We start from the raw sequence: 24697 nt of genomic DNA, 5'->3' as shown, positions 1-24697 counted from the left end.
TGTGTGTGTGTGTGTGTGTGTGTGTGTGTGTGGTTTATTTGCTTTTTTAATATGAAAGTAATCAGTGGCGAGAAGGGGGATCGCTGTAATTGGTCCATTGAACAAAGCAGGAAAGTACCATTACACCCTCCTTCATAAAAAAACAGAGCATCAGCATGCCCACAATGGTTTCCACCATGGAGGAAATGCGCCATTCATGGCCTTATTTAACCGGTTCAAAAAAAGGACGTGTTGAGATTTGACAGAGGAGGTTGTTGGTGAATTTACAGCTTCTGTAGCACAATCCATGATGATGCACAGAATCACAAGTCCAAGTGTGAACAGTGTCACAGAGTGTAAACACAAAACTATGCATTATCTGCAGCATTGTTCTCTAAAATGGCACCATTRATGTTTTAAAATATACATACAGTAGGCACACTTCATGATATTGTAGACCATTAGGGAATACATTAAGCAAGTATTTTTAAAAGCAAGTACTTACTTTTACTCAAGTAAAATGTTAATGTGGTACTTTTACTTTTACTAGAGTAAATTCTTGTCTGTTTAKCTGTACTTTTACTTAATCACAATGTTTRAGTACTTTCTCCACCACTGATTTTATCCACTTTCAGTTTTATACATGGCTGCTTTGTATCTTTTAGGCCTGAAGACCAATTCAAACCAGCAAGAACAAAGGAGATATTTGACTGCCAGGTGAAACCATGGACTGGAAGACCTTCCAAGCCCTCCTCAGTGGGGTGAACAAGTACTCCACTGCGTTCGGACGAGTGTGGCTGTCGGTGGTGTTCGTGTTCAGGGTGCTGGTGTACGTGGTGGCGGCGGAGCGGGTTTGGGGCGACGAGCAGAAGGACTTCGACTGCAACACCAAGCAGCCCGGCTGCGCCAACGTCTGCTACGACCACTTCTTCCCCATCTCCCACATCCGCCTGTGGGCCCTGCAGCTCATCTTCGTCACGTGCCCGTCGTTCATGGTGGTCATGCACGTGGCGTACCGGGACGACCGCGAGCGCAAGCACAGGGCCAAGCACGGCGAGGACAGCAAGCTGTACAACAACACGGGCAAGAAGCACGGCGGCCTGTGGTGGACCTACATGATCAGCCTTTTCGTCAAGACGGGCATCGAGATCTCCTTCCTCTACATCCTCCACCGGATCTACGACAGCTTCGACCTGCCCCGTGTGGTCAAGTGCCAGGTGTCGCCCTGCCCCAACACGGTGGACTGCTACATCGGTCACCCCACAGAAAAGAAGGTCTTCACCTACTTCATGGTTGGCGCCTCGGCCCTCTGCATCGTCCTGAATATCTGCGAGATCATTTATCTCCTGTCCAAGCGCATCGCCAGATGTGCGAACAAGATCAAAACGCGCTCTCGCCACATGAACAACCACCAGCAAGAATACAGGAACGAAAACTCCTACAACAACTACAACCTGAACATGGCGAGACGTAATTTGGACAATCCACCATCCTTTAAGGACATAGAAAACCACGCGTTCCTGCAGCTGCCCACGCTCAGTATTGATAAAAAGATACGGGCCTCTGCTCCAAACCTGTCCTCCACTTCATGATTGCCACTGAAATCAAGAGCTCGGAGCATTGGCTGCGTCCCAAAACCTGAAAACTCAGAACTGCGAGCCAAGCTGCGGAGTGCATCAGAGCCTGGACATTCAGTCATCACTGCTGGATTCCTCCTGTGGACATTTGTGTCAAAGACTTTTACAAAAAATCACATTGAACTGTGGTTTCCAGGTCTACGCGAACAATATTTACAAGTCATCTATTAACGTCAGATTGATTTGTTTGCTAGTGATGTGTGTGGTTTTTAAATGCCGTAAATGTCTACGTGCTTTTTTTTGCCCTGTGTATTAAAACATTCGTGTACAAGCTGGAGCTCTGACTTCGGGTCAGGAGGGAATTGAGACGGTCACACAAGTCGAGACACACCTGGCAGAGGTATTTCAACCTCTCTACCAGTTGTCTGCTGCGGTGCGTCAGAGCACGCTTTTGTTCCTGAGAGTTTGCCAAACCCTTTAAAAGGATCTGTTTTATTTATTTTCATACCGTGCCTTTGTCCTCACAGTTTGATGTTCCGTTGAATTCAAGATAGAAAAGAGAAAGTCTTTAAAGGTGTGTAAATGCTACGACACTTGGTGTCGACTTTGGCCCAAACRGACTATTTCGTTGCATTTTTTTCTCACAGATAAGACTGAAATGCATTTTATTTGTTGTTGTTAAACTCGTTGCTCTGCCTCTGATTTATTGCCGCACGGCCACACGGTGTACATTCATTTCTTGTGTTTCGACGTGTTTGTAAACATCGCCTGATCCAAGACCACCGCTGAGTCCGACACGGTAAAAGGAACGTTGCTGTTTATTTCTGATGGAGCTGAAGGGGAGGACAGCTGGATGGACATGAGAAGTTCAGTCACTGGACATCCACCGTGGACGCCAGGTGGAAATGTATTATATGCAGTTGGTGTTAATATTTGTACTTTTTTACACATAAATATGTATGAAAATAAAATTTGTCTTTGTTGTTTAAAAAAACTCTTTAAAATCTGATGAGAAATCAACTTACTCCAGTTTTAGCTTCTCTTTATTGTCTCCCTGTCAAATCAGAACACTTTAAATATTCTAACATTTTAAGCTCCGTCTTATCCTCTTTAAGCCCCAAAGGGTTTTCTTCAGGTTTTTGCTTGAAATACCATGCTGAAATGTAATTTAGTCTATCTCAGCATTTACAAACTCTACTTAATCTTGGTATCAAAATAAAGCTAACACTTGGGAGATTTCATCAGAAATGTAAGTATTAAAGCAGCTGCTGCTGTTTTAGAGATCTTGAGGATGGAACTTTTTTCTCACTCACCTGGATAAATTTTGCATTAGACAGTATATAACCCATTTCAAACCATAATGAATCAGGCTAAAAACTCTTGAGAACCATAAATCCACTTGTGGACATTACCTGTGCAAATATCTGTGCCGCTAAAATGGAGTAAAGTTACAGAGGTTTTAGTAAAGAAATAATTTTGCATTTTGTCATTCTGCACAGGAGAGACCATGWTGGTACCATTAATAAATGTTGAGAAATCTTAAGTTTTTAATTGCAAAAGTTATTTATTTTTTCTTACCTGCCTGAATACTTGTTATTGAATGTTTGATCTTAATTATCCAAACATTTATTTGTCACCAGAGAAATTAGATTTTACTTCAGTTGGACCACATTCACTCAAAATCAAGTAAAAAAAACCTTTCAACACACTTTATTACAACACTATATTGCCAAAAGTATTCGCTCATCTGCCTTGACTCATAAATGAGCTTAAGTGACATCCCATTCCCAATCCATAGGGTTCAATATGAGGTTGGGTCCACCCTCTGCAGCTAGAACAGCTTCAACTCTTCTGGGAAGCCTGTCCACAAGGTTTAGGAGTGTTTATGGGGATTTTTGACCATTCTTCCAGAAGCACATTTGTGAGGTCACATACTGATGTTGGACAGAAGGCCTGGCTCTCAGTCTCCACTCCATCCCAAAGGTGTTCTATTGGGTTGAGGTCAGGACTCTGTGCAGGGCAAAGACTTTTGGCGAAATGGTGTCTTTGACTTGCTTTAAAAACAAATGACAAAATGTTTTCCTTTACAGATTTGTTGTAATGTATTTACAGATTTGCARCAATCCCACTTTGTAGTTTGTTTACTTTCTGATTCAACTGCCTGTCGTCAGAACTGTTTGGTGAATGTAAATATAGTTTCCATGAACTTTTAGTCAAGATTCTTAGCTTTTTATTGATACCAAACATGTCAAGGTTCAACCTACAGATCTTAAGTTAATAGAATTTAAAAGAAATAGAAAACAGGAAATGCTGTTTTGCATGGGGCTCAAGAGGTTAAATTAAAAATCTCATTCCATATTTTCCTAACAGAGCACTTSGCTCTCAGACTGCAGGTTTACTTGTGGTTCCTAGAGTTTCTAAAAGTAGAATGGGAGGCAGAGCTTTTATTCATCAGGCTCCTCTCTTGTGGAACCATGAGGCCGACATTCTACTTTTAAGATCAAGTTAGTTAGTGTTGGTTTCCTGAGTCATCTCTTAGTTCTGCTGCCATTAGACTGCTCTGCTGCTATCTTTAATCACTCTACTGTTCATGTTCATGTGTAATAAATTATTTCTATCAACATGTGTTTTTCTTTCTTTCTTCCTCCCAACAAGAAACTACACCTGGATGGTCATGTTTTGTTTATGTCTTTTTACTGCCCTCTCCAACCTCAGCTGGTTGAGGCAGTTACTTCCTGTGAAAATTGAGTTTTTTTTCTTTCCACTGCTACTCAGGATGAGATTGCAAAAAAAAGTGATTCATCACATTCTGCTGTCTTTCTTAGATAGAAATCTTTTTTTTGATGTACCAGTCGAGATTCGAACCAGCAACCTTTTTATCACAGGCTTGTCATTTCATATGAACGTTTTTGCACAGCAGCCCAGAGACGATTTTAGTTGTGAAGTGATGCTTTATAAACCAAATTATGTTTGAACATAACTAATTTAGTTTGTCTGAAAGCATTAAAAACAAATTAGTTTCTAGTTTTTTATAGTTTGATTCCTATTGGAAGTGTTTTTTATTGTTGCTCACACATTATGACGTTCTAATAAATATCATGTTCTATTTTAATTGGACCTGAATCGTCAAGATGTGATGGTTAATATTTTCCATTACATGTGAAGGGTGTGTCAAGATGCTGCAAGCACCTGAGTAAGGTCAGTCTGCCAGCTGGACTCGTCATGCAGGTTTTAAAAACTTACGACAGAAATGTTACCGTTTGTCCCCAATTGTTTCTGCAAAGTGAAAAATCCCCACAAATCTCAACATTTACTGAACCTTATATGGTCAACGACAGTTAAAATATCTAATTTACCTTCAGGCAAAAACACCTCGTCACAGGCTTGAGTAATTACAGGGTTAAAAAACTAGGCTCAGAAACACATTTTTATGTGGAATTGTTTTTACTTTTAAAACTTCAAAGTTTTAGATTTGGTAGATTTTATAATGCATTTAAAAATAAATAATCTATCAAAGTGCATATTAGGACACAAAAATACAAAACTTTTTACATAATGCCATCAACGCCAACATTTATAAAGACCAATGGTTTTCACAGATTAATATAGGAAAAGAAAGAAATAAAATTAAATAAAAGAACACTTTTGTCTTGTCCAAAATTAACTACTTTATCAATAAAACATTTTTAAAGATGAATCTGAACAAAACCTGTTATTTTCCACCGACAAGAACGTAACCTTTACAACACTTATCAACAGAGCCTTTGACAGATGAAATCCTAAGAATTTGCCCGACTTTACAAAAGGCATAACTCCAGCACTGATATCACATAGTGATTAAAGTAATCACAACCTGTAAGAAGATAAATCAGTAAAATAACAATGAAGTATTATATAAAAGTATGAAATAACTATTTTTTTCTCTACAGTTTGCAGGTAGCCTGTGCCACTTTGGAGCTGGTCTTTCTGTTGAGGGTTCGACAGATGAAAGCTCCAGCATCCATCAGCTTCTGGAGATCCACTCCCTAAAAAGAGCAAAATAAACAAATTCAGGAAATAACACACATTTTCTTTAAGTGCTTTTTTTTAAGGATTAGAGCATCAGATAAAGATGTCTCCTCAGCGCCTCCCTCTGGAAGCTCYCCAGGTTTATCCCACTGGGAAGGGACATCAAGGTAGATCTAGAACTGAAGGGTTTATGGTTAAACCATTTTGTATATTTTTGTTAGAGATGCTCGATATTGACTTTTTGCCGATATTGTTCAACACTTAATTTCCAATTTCAATATCAACGGATATTACAAACCGATATTAAAGTGACATCACATATCTCCTGTCAGGGACATTATGCCTGCTTTTTGATACCCCACTGGATGCATTCCACAGGTAAACATTGTCTGTACAAAAATAAAAACCATTTAACTGAAGTTAGAGAAAAAACTGCCATTTTGTCTCAAACAATAGTCCTCTCCATGAGATAATCCAGTTTGATGATGTCATCAATTGCGCACCGGTGAACGTCTCTGGACCACAAGCATTTATTAACACATTTTGGTCAAACCCAGGCTTTAGTTTATCGGGCTTTTGTTATCAGAATAAAAAACGATATCGATGTGTAGAGATTTTACATTTTTATGCTAACATCGGACCGATAATATCTGTAGGCCTATATTATCGGACATCCCTAATTTTTGTATTATGACAGATGCATATTTTATTTTTTCAAAAGAACGATTTATTCATTCATTTTATTGAACCTTAAACAAACTGAAAAAAAAAAAAAAATATATATATATATATATATATATATATATATATATATATATGTATTTTTTAAATCTTACTGTTTGAATCCCAAGTCCATGCAGCATATAAACAACATCTTCAGTTGCAACATTCCCAGAAGCCCCCTGGGCGTACGGACAGCCACCCAGTCCAGCTACTGACGAGTCTACAACACTGATTCCCATCTGAAAGACACAAACTAAATCTTAACCATGATGGCATAATTGCAATAACACTGCAGACATTTGAGCACATTAATGTCACTTTCAGAGTACAACAACATAAACTCATGCTGACCTGTAAGGCTACGAGGATATTAGCCAGAGCCTGGCCATAAGTGTCGTGACAGTGCACAGCCAAGGCACTGACTGGTACCTCTTTGCTCACAGCTTCTAACATTTCAGTCATACTACCAGGAGTCCCCACTCCAATGGTGTCACCCAAAGAGATCTCATAGCAGCCCATTGAGTACAAACGCTTAGCTACCTGCAAGACAAAAAAGAAAAGCTTTTGTTATTTAATACTGTCAAACAGTGACAGATGGCTTTGAACTCTCTGACCTAACGCAGCGTATATCAAGTCTGAACTCACATATGCGACTTTTTCAGGTGCCACCTTGCCTTCATAAGGACATCCAACGACACACGAGACATAACTGCGGTGAGGAGAAACACTAATGTGAGAATTTAAAGGACAAGTCACAATGATTTACTGGTTTACTGACAGCCAAAAGTAGGCCAGCAATCATACCCTCTTACTGGCACAGCCGCCTCCTTAGCTGCCCTCATAACGTCGTCAAAGCGCTGTAAACTCTCCTCCACGGAGCAGTTAATGTTCTTCTTACTGAACAGCTCCGACGCAGCACCAAATATGGCCACCTCTGAGGCTCCTGCCTTTACCTAGAGTATAAGATGAAATGAGACACAGTACGGTTTATACACATGGTGCATATAGGAGTCGACGTAAAATACGTTGTCGTGTTTGACACTCACAGCAGCCTGGAAACCCTTGAGATTAGGGGTGAGGACCGGATAGGACACTCCTGGTTTCTTACTAATACCTTGCATCACTTCCACCTGGTCGGCCATCTGACATTTGGATGACAAAAACATGTTAGCAACTTAAAAAAACACACACATCTCATTCATTCCAGCACATGGAATTTTGTGTATTCAGTGGGGTGTGTCAGTTTCTTTGAAAATAGCTTTTTAYGAGGAATATACTCACCTGTGGAACCCATTTAGGAGACACAAAGCTGGTGGCCTCAATGGCTGGCAGTCCTGACTCTGACAACATGTTGATCAAATTAATTTTTGTTTCAGTTGGAACAACAGTCTGAGAAGAAACAAAAACATTAAAAAGACGCGATAAACAATGATGACTATGCATGACTCACATTATGTCTCTGGATTGCATCACTTACGAACTATGACCCATTTAACTTATACACATTTTTAAATAACCATTTGTCTGAATTTTGGTTCTAAAATTGTATACATTTGAGTTAGATTGACTGATTTTACTTTTTTCAGATAAACAAAACAAAACAAAACAAACAAAAAATAGGTAAGAAAAAAATGAATATGTTTAAAGTTGTTGAGTCTGGTTGTTATAACTGGAAAATGACGCCTAAAAGAGGATATCCACAAGAAAAAAAGTGCATTTCCTGTTTATATTTAACAGTTGCCATGAGTAATAAAAAGCAGCTCTGTTTTGCTGAATCTAATAAAACTAAACAATAATGTGCCAATGATTTGTATATCTTGTGCTCTATTCAGTGAGAACTTTCATGCTTTTACTCGTGCAACTCGTTTTTTTTATATATATAGTCAAAATATCAAACTGCAAAGACCTGATTATATTATGTTGTGATTATATGTTTTGTACACGGCCCGAAATGCACCTGCTCCGCCCGAACACTGATGGGAAACTATGTATTGTAACTACCAACTAACTAATGCATTACCTGGTTAGTTAGAAACCGATTTAAACAAATTAAACAAGTAAACAAAACACATGTCCTACCTTTTCATTCTGAAGACCATCTCGGGGTCCCACTTCCACTATTTTCACTTTTTCAGGAAGAGCAATCCCTGCTCTTAAACCAGCCTGAGGGGGGAAACGAACAGCTTTTATAAGTTGTCCAACATCGWATGCTAAAAAAATTATTACCCCCTCGGTCAGTGAACTAGCTTCCTGTAGACACAGACATCTACATCTAACCGCTGCTGTTCTTCGTGTTTCAAATAAATATTTCCACTTCAACCTGCCGGGGAAATCAAATAAAATAACTCACCGTTTTGACATGGATTACAGAACTGAACGCCAGGTACTGCTGTCCAGTTCTTGGTCTTAAAATGTTTCTGTTGATTAGCCTGATAGCGCTCGCCATCATTGCCTGACTTGACGTCACTTCCTGTTCTCAAAGCAAAGCTTGTAGCAGAGATAACTGGTAAGAAACGCACGCCATCTACCGGTAGAAAACTGGAACTGATGATCATTTGAAATTTGATTCTTTCTCTACATAGCTTTATTTTTTTACATTATTTTATCATATTGTTCTGCTTTATTGAAGCTCATATTTATTGCTGATTTGCTAATTTTTGTTTTTAAGTTTGTTATAAAAATAAGACAACTTAACTATGAACTGTGTTAGTATATTTGTTGATTTGAAAAAAGTGTTTGATACAATTAACCACAGTATTCTTTTTGAAAAGCTAAATAAATATGGTATTAGAGGACCTGCATTACGGTGGGTATCTTGTTGTTTGGAAGATAGAAAACAATTTGTACAAATAAATAATGTAAGATCTGAGTTTTGTAACATCTCGTGGAGTGCCGCAGGGTCCCGTTCTCGGACCTAAGTTATTTATTTTGTATGTGAACGATTTGGTCAATGTGTCGGGATATTTGGGTGTGTTCTATTTGCTGATGATACAACATTCTTTTGTTCCAGTAAAGATATAAAACAAATGCTGGAGATGGTACAGACAGAATTTGTGAAAATACAAAGTTGGTTTCAACTAAATAAATTATCATTAAACTTGGACAAGACAAATTATGTGATTTCCTGTAACAATAAGAGAACTATAGATGTTTCATTTAAAATTGATGATGTWGAGATCTGTAGAGTCAGTGAAGTGAAGTTTCTAGGTGTCATTATTGATGAAAAACTGACATGGAAAAATCATGTAAATGGAACAAAAATAGCCAAATCTATTGGAGTCCTGTACAAAGTAAGAGAACTGTTCAATGATAAAGCACCATTTATGATACATAATGCTATAATTGTTCCACATTTAATTTACTGTATTGAAGTATGAGGTAAAGCTTGTAAAACTATCACAAATCCTATTTTTAATTTTACAGAAAAGAGCACTAAGAATTATTACTAGAAAAATTGATAGCCATCCATCGAATATATTGTTTCATGAATTGAAATTATTAAAATTCTATGATTTGGTCGATTATAATATTTTGCTGTTAATGTACAGAGCTCATAAAGGTGTGTTCTCTTCCAACATTCAAGTAAATTTTGTTAAAAGAGAGTGCTGTTATTATCTTAAGGGAATCTAAATGTTTGTGAAACCCTGGTTTCGTACGAGACTGAAGGAGCGATCCACTTTAATCCAGGGAATAAGATTGTGGAACAGCATGGAAGATGAGATTTAAAGTGCCAGATCCTTGTATATATTGAAGAGAATGATAAAAACTGGTATTCTGAAGAAATATGGAGAAGTATAAATGAATTCCTGCAAATTGTTGTTTAAGTTGGTGTTTTAAATTTTTTGTTTTTTTGAGTGTTTTCAGTTGTTTTGATTTTGTTGTAATTTACTTTTCTTTTGAACATATTTTGGGTATAAAAAAGGGGCAGATATTATAAGATTTATTCTTCTTCTGCTGCCTTTCATTTTATTTGATTTTATTTTGATTGCATGTTTTTTTGTACTTTGTTAATTTGTGTTACAAATGAAATGAATAAAGTGAAACAACAACGAAATGAGCTTATAACAGTCTTAATAATTTGTTTGGAAATTTGACTGATTGTTATTGACCTTTAAGTTTTTCCCACTAACCCAAGAAAAACAAGTTCAAAATACTTTAGTTTTAAGAGACTGTTTCTTAAAAAACAAACTTAAAAAGGCTAAAAGAAAAAGACCTACACTAGAGCACATTATTTATCAGGTATGTTTGAAGTAAATTACTGCCCACTGTAATACTAAAGAAAGAGAATAAGCAAGTGAGAAAAACATCTCAAGTCTAATTTTAGTTTTAGCTCAAAATGATGACTCATAAACAACTGTACAAATACAAAAATATCTTTAATATGACAAAATTAAAGACGAATAAATAATAATTTGTGTCATGGTGCATATAAGGGTCAAGCAACAACTTAAAAGCAAAATAATAATAATATAAAAATTACATATGTGTCTTGGGAGATTTTCTCATTTTAAATGAATTACTGAGCCATAATTCAGTCTGAGATGCTATGTGTCTTAAATTACTAGAAAAAGTCCAAAAAACGCTGCAGATATGTTTTGCTTTTCATGCATATAAATACTTACTGAAAAGATTATAATTCAACTCCCACAGAACCAAAATAAACACATATTATGCATGCTTTGAATACTGCATATATTCAGCAAGACGTTCAAAAAGCTTTCATCCTCACCACCGTCTTACTGAAATGAAATAATAGTCGTGTTTAACTAACTGACTCCTAATACAACACAGACGTGTGTATTTACACCACTGGACCACAAAGTTTATGCACAAGTTCTAAATTCTCTCGCGTGGCTTTTTTGTCTGCACACACTTTGGTCCTGTTTCACGGCAGCTCCTCATCGCTGTCATCCACCTGCTGGATGATGAGGTCCGCCCCCGAGTCCTCAGCCAGGTCATCGTCATCGTTCACCATCCAGTTCCTCTTGGTGTCCCCCTCCTCCTCACCGTCCACGCCCAGTAGCAGAGCTGGCTCCTCGCTGGACGCCTGCAGACCGTCCATGGGGACGTCGTCACAGCCTACTTCCTGGATGCAGGTGGTGCACATGCGGTAGCGGCGCGTGCCCTCACAAACCACATGGCCAGTCTCTTCTGTCACCTGACATTTGCACTTCCTGCACACCAGCTTCCTGGCTTGATGGATCTGTTGAAGCGTAAACAAAGTGAGAATGCAAATCCGTTTATTGAAATGTATCTCAACGCAAATGTGTAAAGATCTACCGTCTCAAAGTGGCTGCGGAGATGCTCCAGGCGGGTAAAGCGCTTGTTGCAGGCCTGACACGGATACGGCCTCTCCCCCGTGTGACAGCGCAGGTGACGCTTCAGGTCAGCCTTCCTCTTCACCGTGTGTGTGCAAAAGGGGCATTTGAAACGCATAATTGGGTTGGAATCTGCAACGAGGAAGAAAAATTGCTGTGACATTTTGTCTCAGTCTGTTTATCCTGATATTTATTTTTTGGCATTTTTAAAAGGCCCAACCCACCTTTATTAAAGTGGCTAATGACGCCAACRATCGGTGGTAGTGTGGCATAAAGCTCCTCTGCCTTTTCGGCCTTTTGAGTTCTCGCCTCCTGGATGTCCAGGTCCTCGTGCTGGCTGGAGCGAGTGCTGACGGACGCCCTCCTCTTGTTGGCCCCCGCTCGTGCACGCCGGCGCTCTGATCCAGGCAATGTGTACAGAGGGTCCTGAGGGTCCTGCAGGTCATCTACCTCTGCATTAAARTCATTGACTGGGCTGCTTGGATTGGTCTTAATGGCAGCGGCAGACGCTTCCTGTTCCCCGTCTTTCCCCATAAACCCAGACTGGGATCTGGAGTTGTCGCGGGTCCAGAGGGCTGGTGGCGGGCTCACAGAGCGGGGGCCTTGCTGCTGGTGCTCTGTGGACTCGTCCCCTGCTCCACTGGTGAACGAGCACGTCTCCGACAAGCTGAGGCAGCGGTCGCTGTCCTCGTCTTTCACGCTGATGTCCAAGGAGGACTTGATGAAGTTCTTACAGTAGTTGATGACACTGTTCATCTGCAGGTAGCTGGCTGCAGACATGATTTCAATCACATTGTGGCTGGAGAGGTCCAGCTGGCCGGAGTAGATAAAGTCCAGGATGACAGTAAATGTCTCTGGGCTGAAGACGTCAAAGGTGGCGTTGACGGTGTCGGGCAGCCCGTCGGGCCCCTGGGTCAGCAACATGCGGAAGTACCCGCTGCTGGCGAACAAGACGTTCCGGTGGGCCCTGAAGAGCTGACCTTCCACCAGAACACTGCAGTCACAGAAGAGCTCCTGGTGGCGCTGCTGGTTGAGCTGCTTCAGCAGGCTGCTTTGGTGAGACGCTGTGATGTCAGCCGTATTGAACCACCTTTGAGGCTGCCTGCAGGAGACAACATGACATTCTTACTGCCTGTGAATGCACCACACACGGCCTTAAAATGGAAGAAAAAACTCACTCAGCACACAGAAATKATTAAAGATAGTGGGAGGTTGTTTTCATTTTAATCTCACATTTTAAAGGGGTGGTATTATGCAAAATTGACTTCTGAGCTTTATATCATGTTATCATGTCATTCCCTCACGAAAAACACAACCAGAGTGTTGCTTTGACTCTTTTGTGGATGTTAGAAAAATCCTTGAATCTCCTGTGGTAGCCATGGGGAGCTGCCTTGCTCATACAAAGCACCGCCTTTTTACACAAAGCTCCTCCCTGGAGCTCAGTCTGCAGCCGAGCTCCTGCCCCACAGAGCACCCCTCCCCTGAAACATTGTTGAAGCACCTTTATTACTACTTTATTCAAAATGTTCACAGCTTTGTAATAAAACGTAGATTTTAATTTGATTTGATTTATTGATTTAACAGGAAAAGATTACTAAAAATCAAGCCTGACTCAGCATAATTGCTGTTTTACAGCAGATTCCTGTTCTGCAGCACATAAAACACTTAGAATTACAGCATCACAATCTCATCATTATACACCATAGACACAAAGACAAACAAGCATACCAAATTTCAGGAAGGCAGCATTTGCAAAATAGGATGTCTAAATATGAGCGCAACAAAAAGTGTCCAGCAGATGGCAGACAAGATTCTTCTTAAAGGGCTGTAGTTTTGAAATGGACTTTATGTTTTGAGGAATGTCATTCCATGCTTTAGTATAAACATAGAAGAAAGACCTCTGGCCGTAACAGTTTTTAAAAGTTGGTAATATCAGTTGTCCAGATCTAGTTGAATGACCAATTCCAGAATTTGATTTGGGCAACAATGCAAAGAGAGTTCCTAATTGGCACCTTGGAAGATAATTCTGAAAAGTCAAGGCATCAGACAATGAAAGAACTGTACAGTGATGAGTCCAACCAGGAAGTTTTTTATGAATTTTGTAGGCCCTGTTGTAGAGCCTAACTATGGGTTCTAAGATCTCATTTGTTGTAAGAGACCAAACAGGTAAACAGTACGACATGGTTGAGAGTATAATGGCATGAAGATAGATATTTTACACCCAAAATATGGTTGATTTGATTAAAAGTTTTATATGACTTTTGGTAGTGGCCCCATCACAGGCAGAGGTGTCAAGTAAACAAGTACAAATACTTTGTTACTTTACCCTAATAGGAATTTTGATCATTTGCACTTTATTGGAGTATTTATTTTCAGCCATTTACTTCTACACCTACATTTTCATGAAATTATCTCTACTTTCGACTGCGTACATTTTAAAATGTAAAAGTATTTAATTTCTATTTCAGATGGTTTTTTGGCGTGGAGGTGGGCTTTTGCGCTACATGTGGCAGGGTCTAAGCTTTTATCCTTAATAGCATTTTCCCCTTACAGTAAGTAACTTTAAAACCATGCACCTTTACTTGATTAAAAAGCTTAAGTTGATACTTCTACTTCTAAAAAGGTATTTAAAAACTCTAGTAATTATATTTCTACTTATGTAAAGAATGTGAATATGCTTGACACCTCATCACACAACATAGACCGAATTGTGATAAAGCATATAATAGCTGCATCGACTCTTCAAAATGTCTTCACATATTTTTTTAATTTTGTACTTGTGTCCATATTCTTTCTGCAGGTTGAATAAAGTAACCCAGCTGAAACTTCCATGACACATTTGTGCCACATTTTGCATAAACGACACCTCAGGCCTGACACAAGTCCTGCCAAGAATCACAGTTTCCCCAAAACAAAAGACAAAACTGGTCCATACCAGCTCAAAAACACATCTACAAAACTGCCAGGGCTGACCCAAATACTTCACATCCACACTGCAACATATTATTCTCCAGATCATCAATTTTAGCTGCTTGGTCGCATTTCAAATATATGTAAATCTGTTATTTATTGCATCTTTGTCATAATAAATAAGAAACCCCGCCCACCTGACTTCATTCTGGGTTGTGATTTGCTGGGCAATCTGTCAGTCAAAAGAGTCTTTTTTTTTTAAATATGTTACGCCCGACTTCAGACAGAGAGCATCGGGTGACAAAACCCTTTAATCATTTCTGTGATGAGTTCAAGGAAGGCAAAAAAAATCAGTGATGAATCCAACACATCAGATTAATTGAGACAAACATAGTGCAGCTGGACATGCAGTGCAAATTTATATTTATATAAATATGTTATATAGGCCATATTATACATTTATTATATATGTGTCCATCTTCATAATTAAATATTTATATATAAGAAATCTTCATCTTTATGAAATTTCCGCACAAACGCGTTCTTTTTTTTTAATTTGCGCCGCAGCCTTTATTGAGGAGGCTCCGCAGCGCCCGATAACCCTCGATGAAACGCCCGCCCGCAGCACTAAAACCAAACCACATCCCAACAGAGCTTTCCTCCACGAAACCCCGGCATCGTTTGACCTACAAACACGACACGACGGTGCTGCAGTCCTGCGAGAGAAAAAGCGGGCAGCGCCGCACCGGAGCAGCCCAGCCTGTCCTGGAGCGACGCCCACTTCAGGCTTCAGCCGCGGCACACAATGGGGGGGAAAAACAGACGAACCCTCCGGCTTCTGTGCACGCTGCGAACAGGGAAATAAACACATCAACACCTAAAGCCAGAGCGCGCTAAAACGCCCGGTTTTATCCTCATATCACCCCGCCACACACACACCCACTCCTCTCACTTCACGCCGGAGGTCCGGAGCGCAGCAGCGAGGAGGATTTGCCTGCTGCCCACACCGAAAAGCTCCTTCTCAGGCGAGAGGTGTCGGCGAGACCCGCTTAACGCCCTGGAAGCCCAGACAAAAAGCGTTCGATACTCACTGGTGGCTCGGTTCACCCGGCGCCCGATAGTGTCTACTCGCCCCCAACTCTGCCACCATATCCATTTTCATTTATTATTATTATTATTATTTTTAACGTTTCACCCTCCCCAGCTCCTCTTTTTCCTCCCCTCCCGTCCCACCCCCCGGTCCAGGGTCCACAGTCAGGCACTTCCTGCTCAGCCCTAAAGACCGAAACCCGGTCAGAGCGACTGGAGCTCCGTGCTGACGTGGGTGTTTATTAACAGGGTGCCCCGAAGGTTCAAGGAGCCATTTAAAGCCCCAGTGTCCCTTTAAAAAAAATAAAACTGAACACCCATAATTTCAAATTTACACAAACAAAAATTTTGACAAAAACCGAGCATAAACCACTCAAGYAGATCCCAACATGGTGCAAATGAAATCTTTATTTAAAAAATAAAAAAGATTTTTTTTTCATTGCCATGGAAGACATTTATAGAAATCCCTCATTGAACCTTAAATTACCTGACAAAGACATTTAAGCATGTTTCATTGCTTATAATTGACTGAAATAAACTAATCACTGAGCAAAAACAACAAAAAACAAACATTCAAATATTTAATTTACTTGAGGCCTGAGGATGTGTTAAAGTTACTCATTGCAACGTCATGAAAACCAGTCATGTATATAAAAATAATACAATACCCTCCTTATACAGATGTTTTATGTAAACAGTTGACATCGTATGGAATGAGCTGAAGGGATTCAAAGTAGTGAGACGTTTGATAAATTTGAAGCTCAAGGGTGTAACTTTAGGTCTACCATTGGGGGGGTYATGGTCTCTGCCAATTTACTTGCTGAATTGTTTGCTTTTGTAAAACAATTCARGATATTTTGGGAGTAAAATACATTGTAATATGCTTTAACTTTTCTGTCTTCTTTGTATTTACTTTGTGCCTTTTCTGTTACACATCAGTTCAAATAAAAGGTTTACCTTTTTCTCCAATTTCTTCCAATAGTAACTTTTTTTTTTTTTTTTACATTTTCAGGATGTGTTATAAGACATCCCTAAATTTCTCAGTTGTCCAGTATGTATTTACCTGGTGCAACAAATACAGCCAAACAGTGACAAAAGAAGACAGAGCTAGTTTCTATTGTATAAGTGCAAATGATACAATTTATTTTATTTTTTTCGGGGGTGGGGGGGTAACTATTGACTGGATCAAATTATCATCAGGTCATACAGCCCCCCCCCCCAAAAAAAAATACACCCATGGATATGCTAAGTGTGCAGAAAAAAGTGCTTTGTTTACATTTAGTGTGGACCCACATTTCAGCAAAGTACATCAGTATATTTGGAAAATTACTGCATCATTTGATCAGAACAAGCTTTTTCCATGTTTGATTTCAGTTTGCAACTATAATCTTTAACATGATACAGAAATAACAGATAACAGATTGTTGTTTGGAAGATCAGTAACAAGCAGGTGCATCAAGGCGCAGGGCCGTTGGTAAATCCTGTGGGATTCTTGGACTGCCAGCGCCAGAGATCCTCACCTAGAATTGCAAAAAAAATAAAAAAATGACAGATTAGAAAATTCATGAGGAAACTTTCATTACTCTGCAGGAGTGGTTTATCAGTGTGGCTGTGCTTACACATTCTGTCCAAGTCGAACTGAGCCTTCCAGCCCAGCTCCTTCTCAGCCAGTTGAGGGTCAGCGTAACACGAGGCTACATCTCCTCCTCTACGAGGAGCAATCTTGTATGAAATCTAYATTTAAAAGAAATAAACGTCCATTACATTAAAACCAAACTATTTTAATGCCATGAATTGACATTTACATAGTCGCCATCATCATCTTACACCCACTGGATAACAATCCTTCACAAAAGGACACAAAACGACAACACAAAAAAAAATCTGGATTTAAGTGGAGGAGCAGAAGGGCTCTTGAGTGACTCACCTCCCTTCCTGATGCCTTCTCCATCGCTTTCACCATCTGGAGCACAGAGTAACCGTTTCCTGTTCCAAGGTTGTAAACCTGTGTGCAGGGAAAAAAAAATACCCAAATGCCAGAGCAAATGGAAACGCATCTAGTTTGCACAAATAAATAAATTTATATGATTTGTTTACTCCTAAATATACCTTGCATCCACAGCTGTCCTTCAGCTTTTTTAAAGCTGCGATGTGTCCCTTTGCCAGATCTACAACATGGATATAATCTCTCACACCTAAGAAAGGAAAAAAAAAAAAAAGGTCAACATGATTTTTATTAGTTTGTTTTATTTAAGAACAATTAAGTTCAAGCGTAACATTACCTGTGCCATCAATAGTGTTGTAGTCATTTCCAAACACACTGAGATACTCTCTCCTTCCAACTGCAACCTATGAGCATCAAAAACTGGGGTTTTAATGACACGACGGTCAAAAATATATATACATAAAGTCTGTAATTTGAGGCGATTTTTCACGAACCTGAGCRACGTACGGCAGCAGGTTGTTTGGGATACCCTGAGGATCCTCCCCGATCATACCAGAGTTATGAGCTCCGATAGGGTTGAAATAACGAAGCAGCACCGCGTTCCAGTCCTGCAAACACAAAGGGAATAAAACTGCCTGCACAGAGCAAATCTGCTCTGAGGGTTCGTCGACATTCTGACGAGCACCTTTTCTGCTTTACAATGGTCCTTGATCATCTCCTCGATGAAGTACTTGGTCTTGCCGTAGGGGTTGGTGCAGGATCCCACCGGGTGCTGCTCGTCTATGGGAAGGTGCTGGGGGTCTCCGTACACTGTGGCCGAGCTGCTGAATACCAGATTGTGGACCTTGTGAGCCTGCATCACCTGAGACACATGCAGATGCAAATAAACACGGCACAGGCGTACAGTCAGCAGGCCAGCGAGACGGCGCACACGCTTACAGGAAACAAACAGGCTGATTTTAGCAGACGGGGTGAGCTCCGAACATTAAAAACAAACAAACAAACAAAAACACGCAAGTTATGCTGTTAGACTTCGCCAACTCACTTTCCAATAAACAGTGCATTCAGCAAAAAAAGGGGGTGAGGATTAGAATATTTGCTGTTCAGTTCTAGAAAAAAGAAGGGGGGTGAAACATGCAAAACACTAAGTGGATATTGTGTCAAATCAGACCAGAAAAGTGCAAAATGAAACTGACCTCAAGTAAATTCATGGAAGCAGTGAGGTTGACTCTGTAGTAACGCAGCGGCTGCTCCACAGACTCCCCGACAGCCTTCAATCCAGCAAAGTGCATCACAGCACTGAAAGAATGCTTTATCACAGATTTACAGGTTAGTAAATGCATGTTTTACATTACAATACTATTTTCATTCATTGTTGTCAGCAGGATTTTATTTAGCTTCCAATAAACTTGATTATTTCAAATAAATTAAGTTTAAATTTTACCTAATTCCCCTCTGGGATCAATAAAGTATTTTTGAATGGATAAATCAACCCGAATCTGTTTAAAAAAAAAAAAAAACCTCCAGTATTTCTTACACTGTACACCTTGAAATCTAGCGCAAAYACTGATTYTATTTTWATTTTAAAATGCACACTAATACAGATGTGCTCAAARGCTTACATTACCCTGCCAGAATTTATGATGTTTTGGGGGCCATTTATCAAAGAATATACAGTGGGTAAAATAAGTATTGAACACGTCACCATTTTTCTCAGTAAATATATTACTAGAGGTGCTAATGACATGAAATTTTCACCAGATGTTGGTAAGTGATCCATACATACAAAGAAATCAAACCATAAATGTCCAGAAATGAAGTTATTTGTAATAATGTGGAATGGCACAGGGAAAAAGTATTGAACACGAAGAAAGGGAGGTGTAAAAAAGGCATGGGAAGAGAAGACACCAGCTGAACTCTCTCAGTAATTAGAAAGCAAGCCTGCCCCTTGTCAGTGCAAGTTAATATCAGCTGGTTCAGTCCCAAATGATGGCCAGGTATCACACAAGAACCATCTGATGATGGGTAAAAGTAAAGAGCTCTCTCAAGACCTTCACAACCTTATTGTTGCAAAGCATAATGATGGCATCGGTTACAGAAGAATGTCTAAACTTCTGAAGGTTCCAGTGAGCACTGTTGGGGCCATAATTCAGAAGTGGAAAGAACATTATTTCACCATAAACCGACCACAACCAGGTGCTCCTCACAAGATTTCTGACAGAGGAGTGAAAAGAATTATCAGAAGAGTTGTCCAAGAGCCAAGGACCACTTGTGGAGAGCTTCAGAAAGACCTGGAATTAGCAGGTACGATTGTTTCAAAGAAAACAATAAGTAATGCACTGAACCACCATGGCCTGTATGCACGCTCACCATGCAAGACTCCACTGCTGAAGAAACAGCATGTTGAAGCTCCTTTAAAGTTTGCTGCACAACATTTAGACAAGCTTGTGTAATACTGGGAGAATATAGTCTGGTCAGATGAGACCAACATTGAACTGTTTGGATGCCAGAATACACATCATGTTTGGAGGTCAAATGGCACTGCACATCAGCCCAAAACCACCATACCAACAGTGAAGTTTGGAGGTGGGAACATCATGGTGTGGGGCTGTTTTTCAGCATATGGTACTGGCAAACTTCAAATAATTGAAGGAAGGAAGAATGGAAAAATGTACAGAGACATTCTTGATAAAAATCTGCTTCCATCTACCAGGATGATGAAGATGAAACGTGGCTGGACATTTCAGCAAGACAATGAGCCCAAACACAAAGTCAAGGAAACTCTCAGTTGGTTTCAGAGAAAGAAACTAAAGCTGCTGGAATGGCCCAGCCAATCACCTGACCTGAATCCAACAGAAAATCTATGGAAAGAACTAAAGATCAGAGTTCATAGAAGAGGTCCACGAAACCTTCAAGATTTGAAGACTGTTTGTGTGGAAGAATGGGCCAAAATCACACCTGAGCAATGCATGCCACTAGTTTCTCCATACAGGAGGCGTCTTGAAGCTGTCATTGACAACAAAGGCTTTTGTACAAAGTATTAGATAAATTTCAGTAAGAGTGTTCAATACTTATTTTACCCGCTGTAAATGATAACACAAAAATTTCTTGACGTAATGAAGCAATTAGTTATATAACAATCATGTTTGCCTTCTTTACATTATATTGACAAGAAAAAATACCCAAACGACGCTCATCAAAAATTTACAGCAGAGAACCTGTCTTTCAGTTATAAATAAATAAAATAAAATTCTCAATATGAAAATTGCTTCATATATCAATGGTAAACTTTAAATTTATGATTAAATGCAACAAAATAAATGTAAAAAAAGTTGAAAGAATATAATTGTCCTGCCCCTGAGCTGTAACTGAGCAATTTAGTTGGATAGCACATTTCTGTGTAATTTATTTCAGATTTAGTCAGTCGTACACTTAGTTCTCATCAGTGTTTAAAAGAGGACATGTTAAAACACGGTTTAGTCAAAGTTAAACATGAAACGTCAAAACTACAATTGGCCCTTTGAGGGCCACCATATGGCCCTCGGTGAAAATGAGTTTGACACCCCTGAGTTAAACGGTTCATTAACAAGCTCGGTTTTATTAGCATTCTGACCTTTTCAAAGAGTTTTTCCAAGCCAGGTCGGTCCAGGAGGTCAAGATCATGAAATTCAATGGTGGTGTTCAGAATTTTTTCTATTCTTCGTATGCTCTCAGGCACATCCCCCTTTCCTGCTCACATTTAGAGATAGCAGATATTAGTATCGGTGTAAATCAGCACCTGAAATAATAATTTGGTGATTGTTCTTACCTTTCACAGCATTACTAAAGTTATCCACCACCACCGGCTGGTAACCTGCTTCAATGAGCTCCACCACACAGTGACTCCCAATGTATCCAGCTCCACCTGTGACCAGCACCTTCTCTGCCATCTTCAGGGTCTGTCTCACACACACACACACACACACACCACATATTCAAAAATCAGCAGCCATTTCATTTTCCTGCAGTGATATTAGTGGATCCATCTCTGCCTGATCCCCTGAACACACCCATTAAGTCCATTTGACAGGTATGTGACTCACCTGTGTAGCATGTTAACTAGTTAAACTCATAACTTGTCTAACATGAAACAATATGTTGTATTTTTTATATGCGGATACATTAAGCCTGCTACATGTTCACATTTCTTTTAACTTTCTTAATTACGCGTGTCAGCAAATAAAAAAAAATCTATTTTTTTTTGACAAACAGTAACATAATAAACCAAGCTCTGTGTGTGTAAAATACTCACCAAATAGTCGTGTAAATAATATGCTAAGTAGTCACTTCCGGCGGAGTTTCGAGGAAAATCTCAAAAAAGACAACACGAGTGAACGTAGAGTCAAACTAAAAAGAGTTTGTCTGTCTCTTCATTCAGAAAAAGACTTCTCTTCTTTAAGAAATGTCGCTACTTCCTGGTAAACGTGGAGGAGCGTTAAGTAAGCGATTAATGCGCAACTTCCTGTATGTCTACCTTCAAAATAAAAGTCTAAGCTATCAAAATGAAAAAAATTCAAGATATTAAGTTAATTTTAGTTTGAAGAAAACTATCATTTAAAATAGGAGGTTATGTATTTTATCAAACAATTAGTTAAACACGCTTTATTTTTGATATAATTGTTCGTGTGTGTTTTATTTTGAAGCACTTCACAGATTCTAGTCATACGTTAATAAGAGACTTTATCGTGAGTGGTTCGTGCGTTTCTCACGTACTTTGACGTCAAAGAGTAGTACAATAAAACCACGCCCCTGCTCAGACACAGGGAAGTGTTTGTTCTGAGCATCCACTCCTGTCACACCTTAGATGGCAAAAGAAAAAGTGCCACGTTTCTAAAAAGCAGGCTRAACAGAGAGTGATGAGGAGTTAGACTAATTTTTAGTAGTAAATGTACCTTTCCTGTTCCAAAGAGATTTTCCAGAAGAAGTGTTTTTTTACACTTTCCAGCACATTTTAAATGAGATAACATATTTACATTGCTGATTTAAACAAACACACCACTATTACCAATCTTTGAAAGGCTGTTTAATAGTTTTCCCACACCTGATGTTTAAATGCGTACGCAAATATTAAATGTTTTAGTCACATGAACCGTGCAGAATTTTTTCCAGTCCTGTGTCATTTCTGAAGCCTGTGTGACAGACCGGCCCGGGCGCTTGAAGAAAGCCAGCAGGAATGTGAGCAAAGGAACATGAAAGGAAACAGATGCCTGAGAGATGAAGTTTGCCTCCATCCTTCTCTGCAAAATGCTCTTTCTTTGTTGGTGAGGAATTTGGATCAGATGAAGAATTCTGAAGAGGGTAAACAGCTTGGCAATATGATTCAGCAGGGGTATGGAGTAATACGCAGAGAAACCAATCGAAGCACTCAGAAGAAGACAGACCAAACGGCACATAAGGAAGAATTTGAAACTCGGTTGAGAAATAACAAAGTGGACCGAAACCACAGTGATCTTTCAAATGAAGGTAATTTCTTTTTGCAAACTCTGCTGCTTTTGCGGCTTTCGAATTTCTTTCCAACGTTGAGGTAAGTGTTTTAAAGTAAATATGCACCTTCTCCAACTGCTGCCCAAAAAACAGGATGGAAAAAAATAGGGAACATTTACAAAAATCTGTCAGAACACAGTGACAAATCTTGATCTATAGAGGAAAACATGCAACCTGGTTTATTATTGGTACATTTTATTGCCTGCTGCCAAAAGCATATGCATAATAATGTTTTTTGCCTATGTCTGCAGACACAAATTCATTGTAAGGAGTCAGGTCGTGACTTTGGGTTTATAAATAGATTGTGAGGTGAAAAGATAAGTTTTGCTGCTTTTATATATCTTCAATCAAGTTTTTATCGGTGAAACAAAAAGCAGGCCTACTTCACAAAAACAGCTAAGTAAGTAAACACTTTAAGATTTCACACCATGCTTATGATATTTACAATTACATACATCATGGGATGGGCAACTGGCAGCGTGCAGGCCACATCCGGCCTGCCAATGAGCCCCACCGCCAAAAAGAAGAGCTCTTCGACCCGTTTTGAGTCCTATCAAGGTAAACTTAAGTGTTTAGGCTTCTTAGAGACCGTGTCTGTCATGAAATATTTTAATAGAAGTCGCCGCTGCAATACGTTGCACAAAGCTAAATATGAGACGTTTACTGAAGTTGTATGTACATAAACGACAACAACTTTCTCTGTGATGCTGTTGCACTTCAGCTTCTAACTGTTTATATTTTGTTTGCTTCAAACATTTTGTATTCACATTTACAGAAGGATAAAACTGTTATGCATTTGAGCATGAAATATTTTATGTTGCTGTATTTTGATTAAGCAAACATAGAAACAAATATTTTTAAGTGGCTGTTTTATAACATTTGTGAAGGTATGTAGCACAATGTGGCCCTCTGGTGTCATGTTGTGGCCTCTTCCAGTAAGTTGTCCATCCCCAGTCTATTAAAGGGGACATACTGTGCTTTTAAATCTTTCTTTCTCCCATTTAAATAGTTCAGTTGGGGTCTATATAAAGTAGAACTGCATTGCTTTGGTCTGAATTCCTCCTTATTGTAACTCCACAAGCCCCTCTTTCAGCACTTTTTCTGAGGCGTGGCTCAGGTCAACTCATTTTGAGGCTGTCTCTTTAAATCCAAACAAGGCACTCCCCTCTCTCCTCAGTTTCCAGAACATCATTTCATGGATGATAACATCCAAAGCGGGTGTTTTGGTAGAGGGTTTTATGATGCCGAAACAGTTTATTTACAAATTAATTAAAGGATGTCAACAAAAAAACTATGACCCAAACAGAATATGAAGGTATCTAAGCAGCACCGGGAGAGACTCAATTAAACTTTTCTGCCTCCTAGAAACTCCAAGCACACAACAAAATGTATTTAACAGCTAAAAAAGTTGCCTCGGAGACATTTACTTTTGACTTCATGTTGTCAGTAGCTGCCTTCACAAATTATCAGTGCATAAATAAATAACCTATTGTTGTGCTATGCTGAGTGATATCCTTTGCTGTTTATTTACATACAGCGGGTAAAATAAGTATTGAACACGTCACCATTTTTCTCAGTAAATATATTACTAGAGGTGCTAATGACATGAAATTTTCACCAGATGT

At 39.3% G+C, this 24697-nt stretch overlaps 4 protein-coding genes across 6 annotated transcripts in view; 1 reads left to right on the top strand and 3 right to left on the bottom strand.

Moving 5' to 3' along the window:
* Positions 1-2550, top strand: part of gjb3 (gap junction protein beta 3) — a 3750-nt gene extending 1200 nt beyond the window's left edge. Inside the window, exon 2 of the mRNA XM_014010950.1 lies at positions 645-2550. Within this exon, the coding sequence (XP_013866404.1) occupies positions 705-1571 (867 nt within the window). The 5' untranslated portion in view covers positions 645-704 and the 3' untranslated portion in view covers positions 1572-2550. The remainder of the gene's footprint in view (positions 1-644) is intronic.
* Positions 2551-4981: 2431 nt separating this feature from the next.
* On the bottom strand, positions 4982-8745 carry hmgcl (3-hydroxy-3-methylglutaryl-CoA lyase). The gene is made up of 9 exons (XM_014010937.1): positions 8638-8745; positions 8367-8450; positions 7569-7676; positions 7334-7429; positions 7092-7240; positions 6933-6996; positions 6639-6827; positions 6401-6526; positions 4982-5581 (listed from the first exon to the last, which is right to left on the bottom strand). Exons 1-9 carry the CDS (start codon positions 8734-8736, stop codon positions 5480-5482), a joined length of 1017 nt encoding a protein of 338 aa, XP_013866391.1. The 5' UTR covers positions 8737-8745; the 3' UTR covers positions 4982-5479.
* Positions 8746-10646: 1901 nt separating this feature from the next.
* Positions 10647-15715, bottom strand: zbtb8a (zinc finger and BTB domain containing 8A). Its single transcript, XM_014010923.1, has 4 exons — positions 15607-15715; positions 11830-12707; positions 11568-11737; positions 10647-11490 (listed from the first exon to the last, which is right to left on the bottom strand). Exons 1-4 carry the CDS (start codon positions 15675-15677, stop codon positions 11173-11175), a joined length of 1437 nt encoding a protein of 478 aa, XP_013866377.1. The 5' UTR covers positions 15678-15715; the 3' UTR covers positions 10647-11172.
* A 1104-nt stretch (positions 15716-16819) lies between these two features.
* gale (UDP-galactose-4-epimerase) lies at positions 16820-21984 on the bottom strand. Of its 3 annotated transcripts, none has more exons than XM_014010904.1 (11): positions 21841-21984; positions 21358-21491; positions 21163-21278; positions 18746-18859; positions 18235-18411; positions 18044-18157; positions 17887-17953; positions 17714-17799; positions 17532-17609; positions 17224-17338; positions 16820-17124 (listed from the first exon to the last, which is right to left on the bottom strand). In XM_014010904.1, exons 2-11 carry the CDS (start codon positions 21476-21478, stop codon positions 17060-17062), a joined length of 1053 nt encoding a protein of 350 aa, XP_013866358.1. In that variant the 5' UTR covers positions 21479-21491; positions 21841-21984; the 3' UTR covers positions 16820-17059. The 3 variants fall into 3 exon arrangements, with proteins under 3 accessions (XP_013866358.1, XP_013866350.1, XP_013866366.1); XM_014010896.1 differs by having other exon boundaries at positions 21358-21487; XM_014010912.1 differs by lacking the exon at positions 21841-21984 and having other exon boundaries at positions 21358-21501.
* Between the last annotated feature and the right edge of the window lie 2713 nt (positions 21985-24697).

The sequence above is a fragment of the Austrofundulus limnaeus genome, unplaced genomic scaffold, assembly GCF_001266775.1.
Source record: "Austrofundulus limnaeus strain Quisiro unplaced genomic scaffold, Austrofundulus_limnaeus-1.0 Scaffold2, whole genome shotgun sequence".
Taxonomy (NCBI): domain Eukaryota; kingdom Metazoa; phylum Chordata; class Actinopteri; order Cyprinodontiformes; family Rivulidae; genus Austrofundulus; species Austrofundulus limnaeus.
Note: the sequence above shows the minus strand (reverse complement) of the source record. Positions and strands in the feature narration are given on the sequence as shown.

Bases quoted from the DNA above. Each gene is read 5' to 3' on its own strand.
- hmgcl (XM_014010937.1), bottom strand. From the start codon at position 8,736: ATGATGGCGAGCGCTATCAGGCTAATCAACAGAAACATTTTAAGACCA. The intron at 7,430-7,568 runs GTGAGTATATTC...TCCAAATGTCAG, and splicing joins CTCCTAAATGGGTTCCACAG to ATGGCCGACCAGGTGGAAGT. The intron at 6,828-6,932 runs GTGAGTTCAGAC...TTTGTCTTGCAG, and splicing joins CACCTGAAAAAGTCGCATAT to GTAGCTAAGCGTTTGTACTC.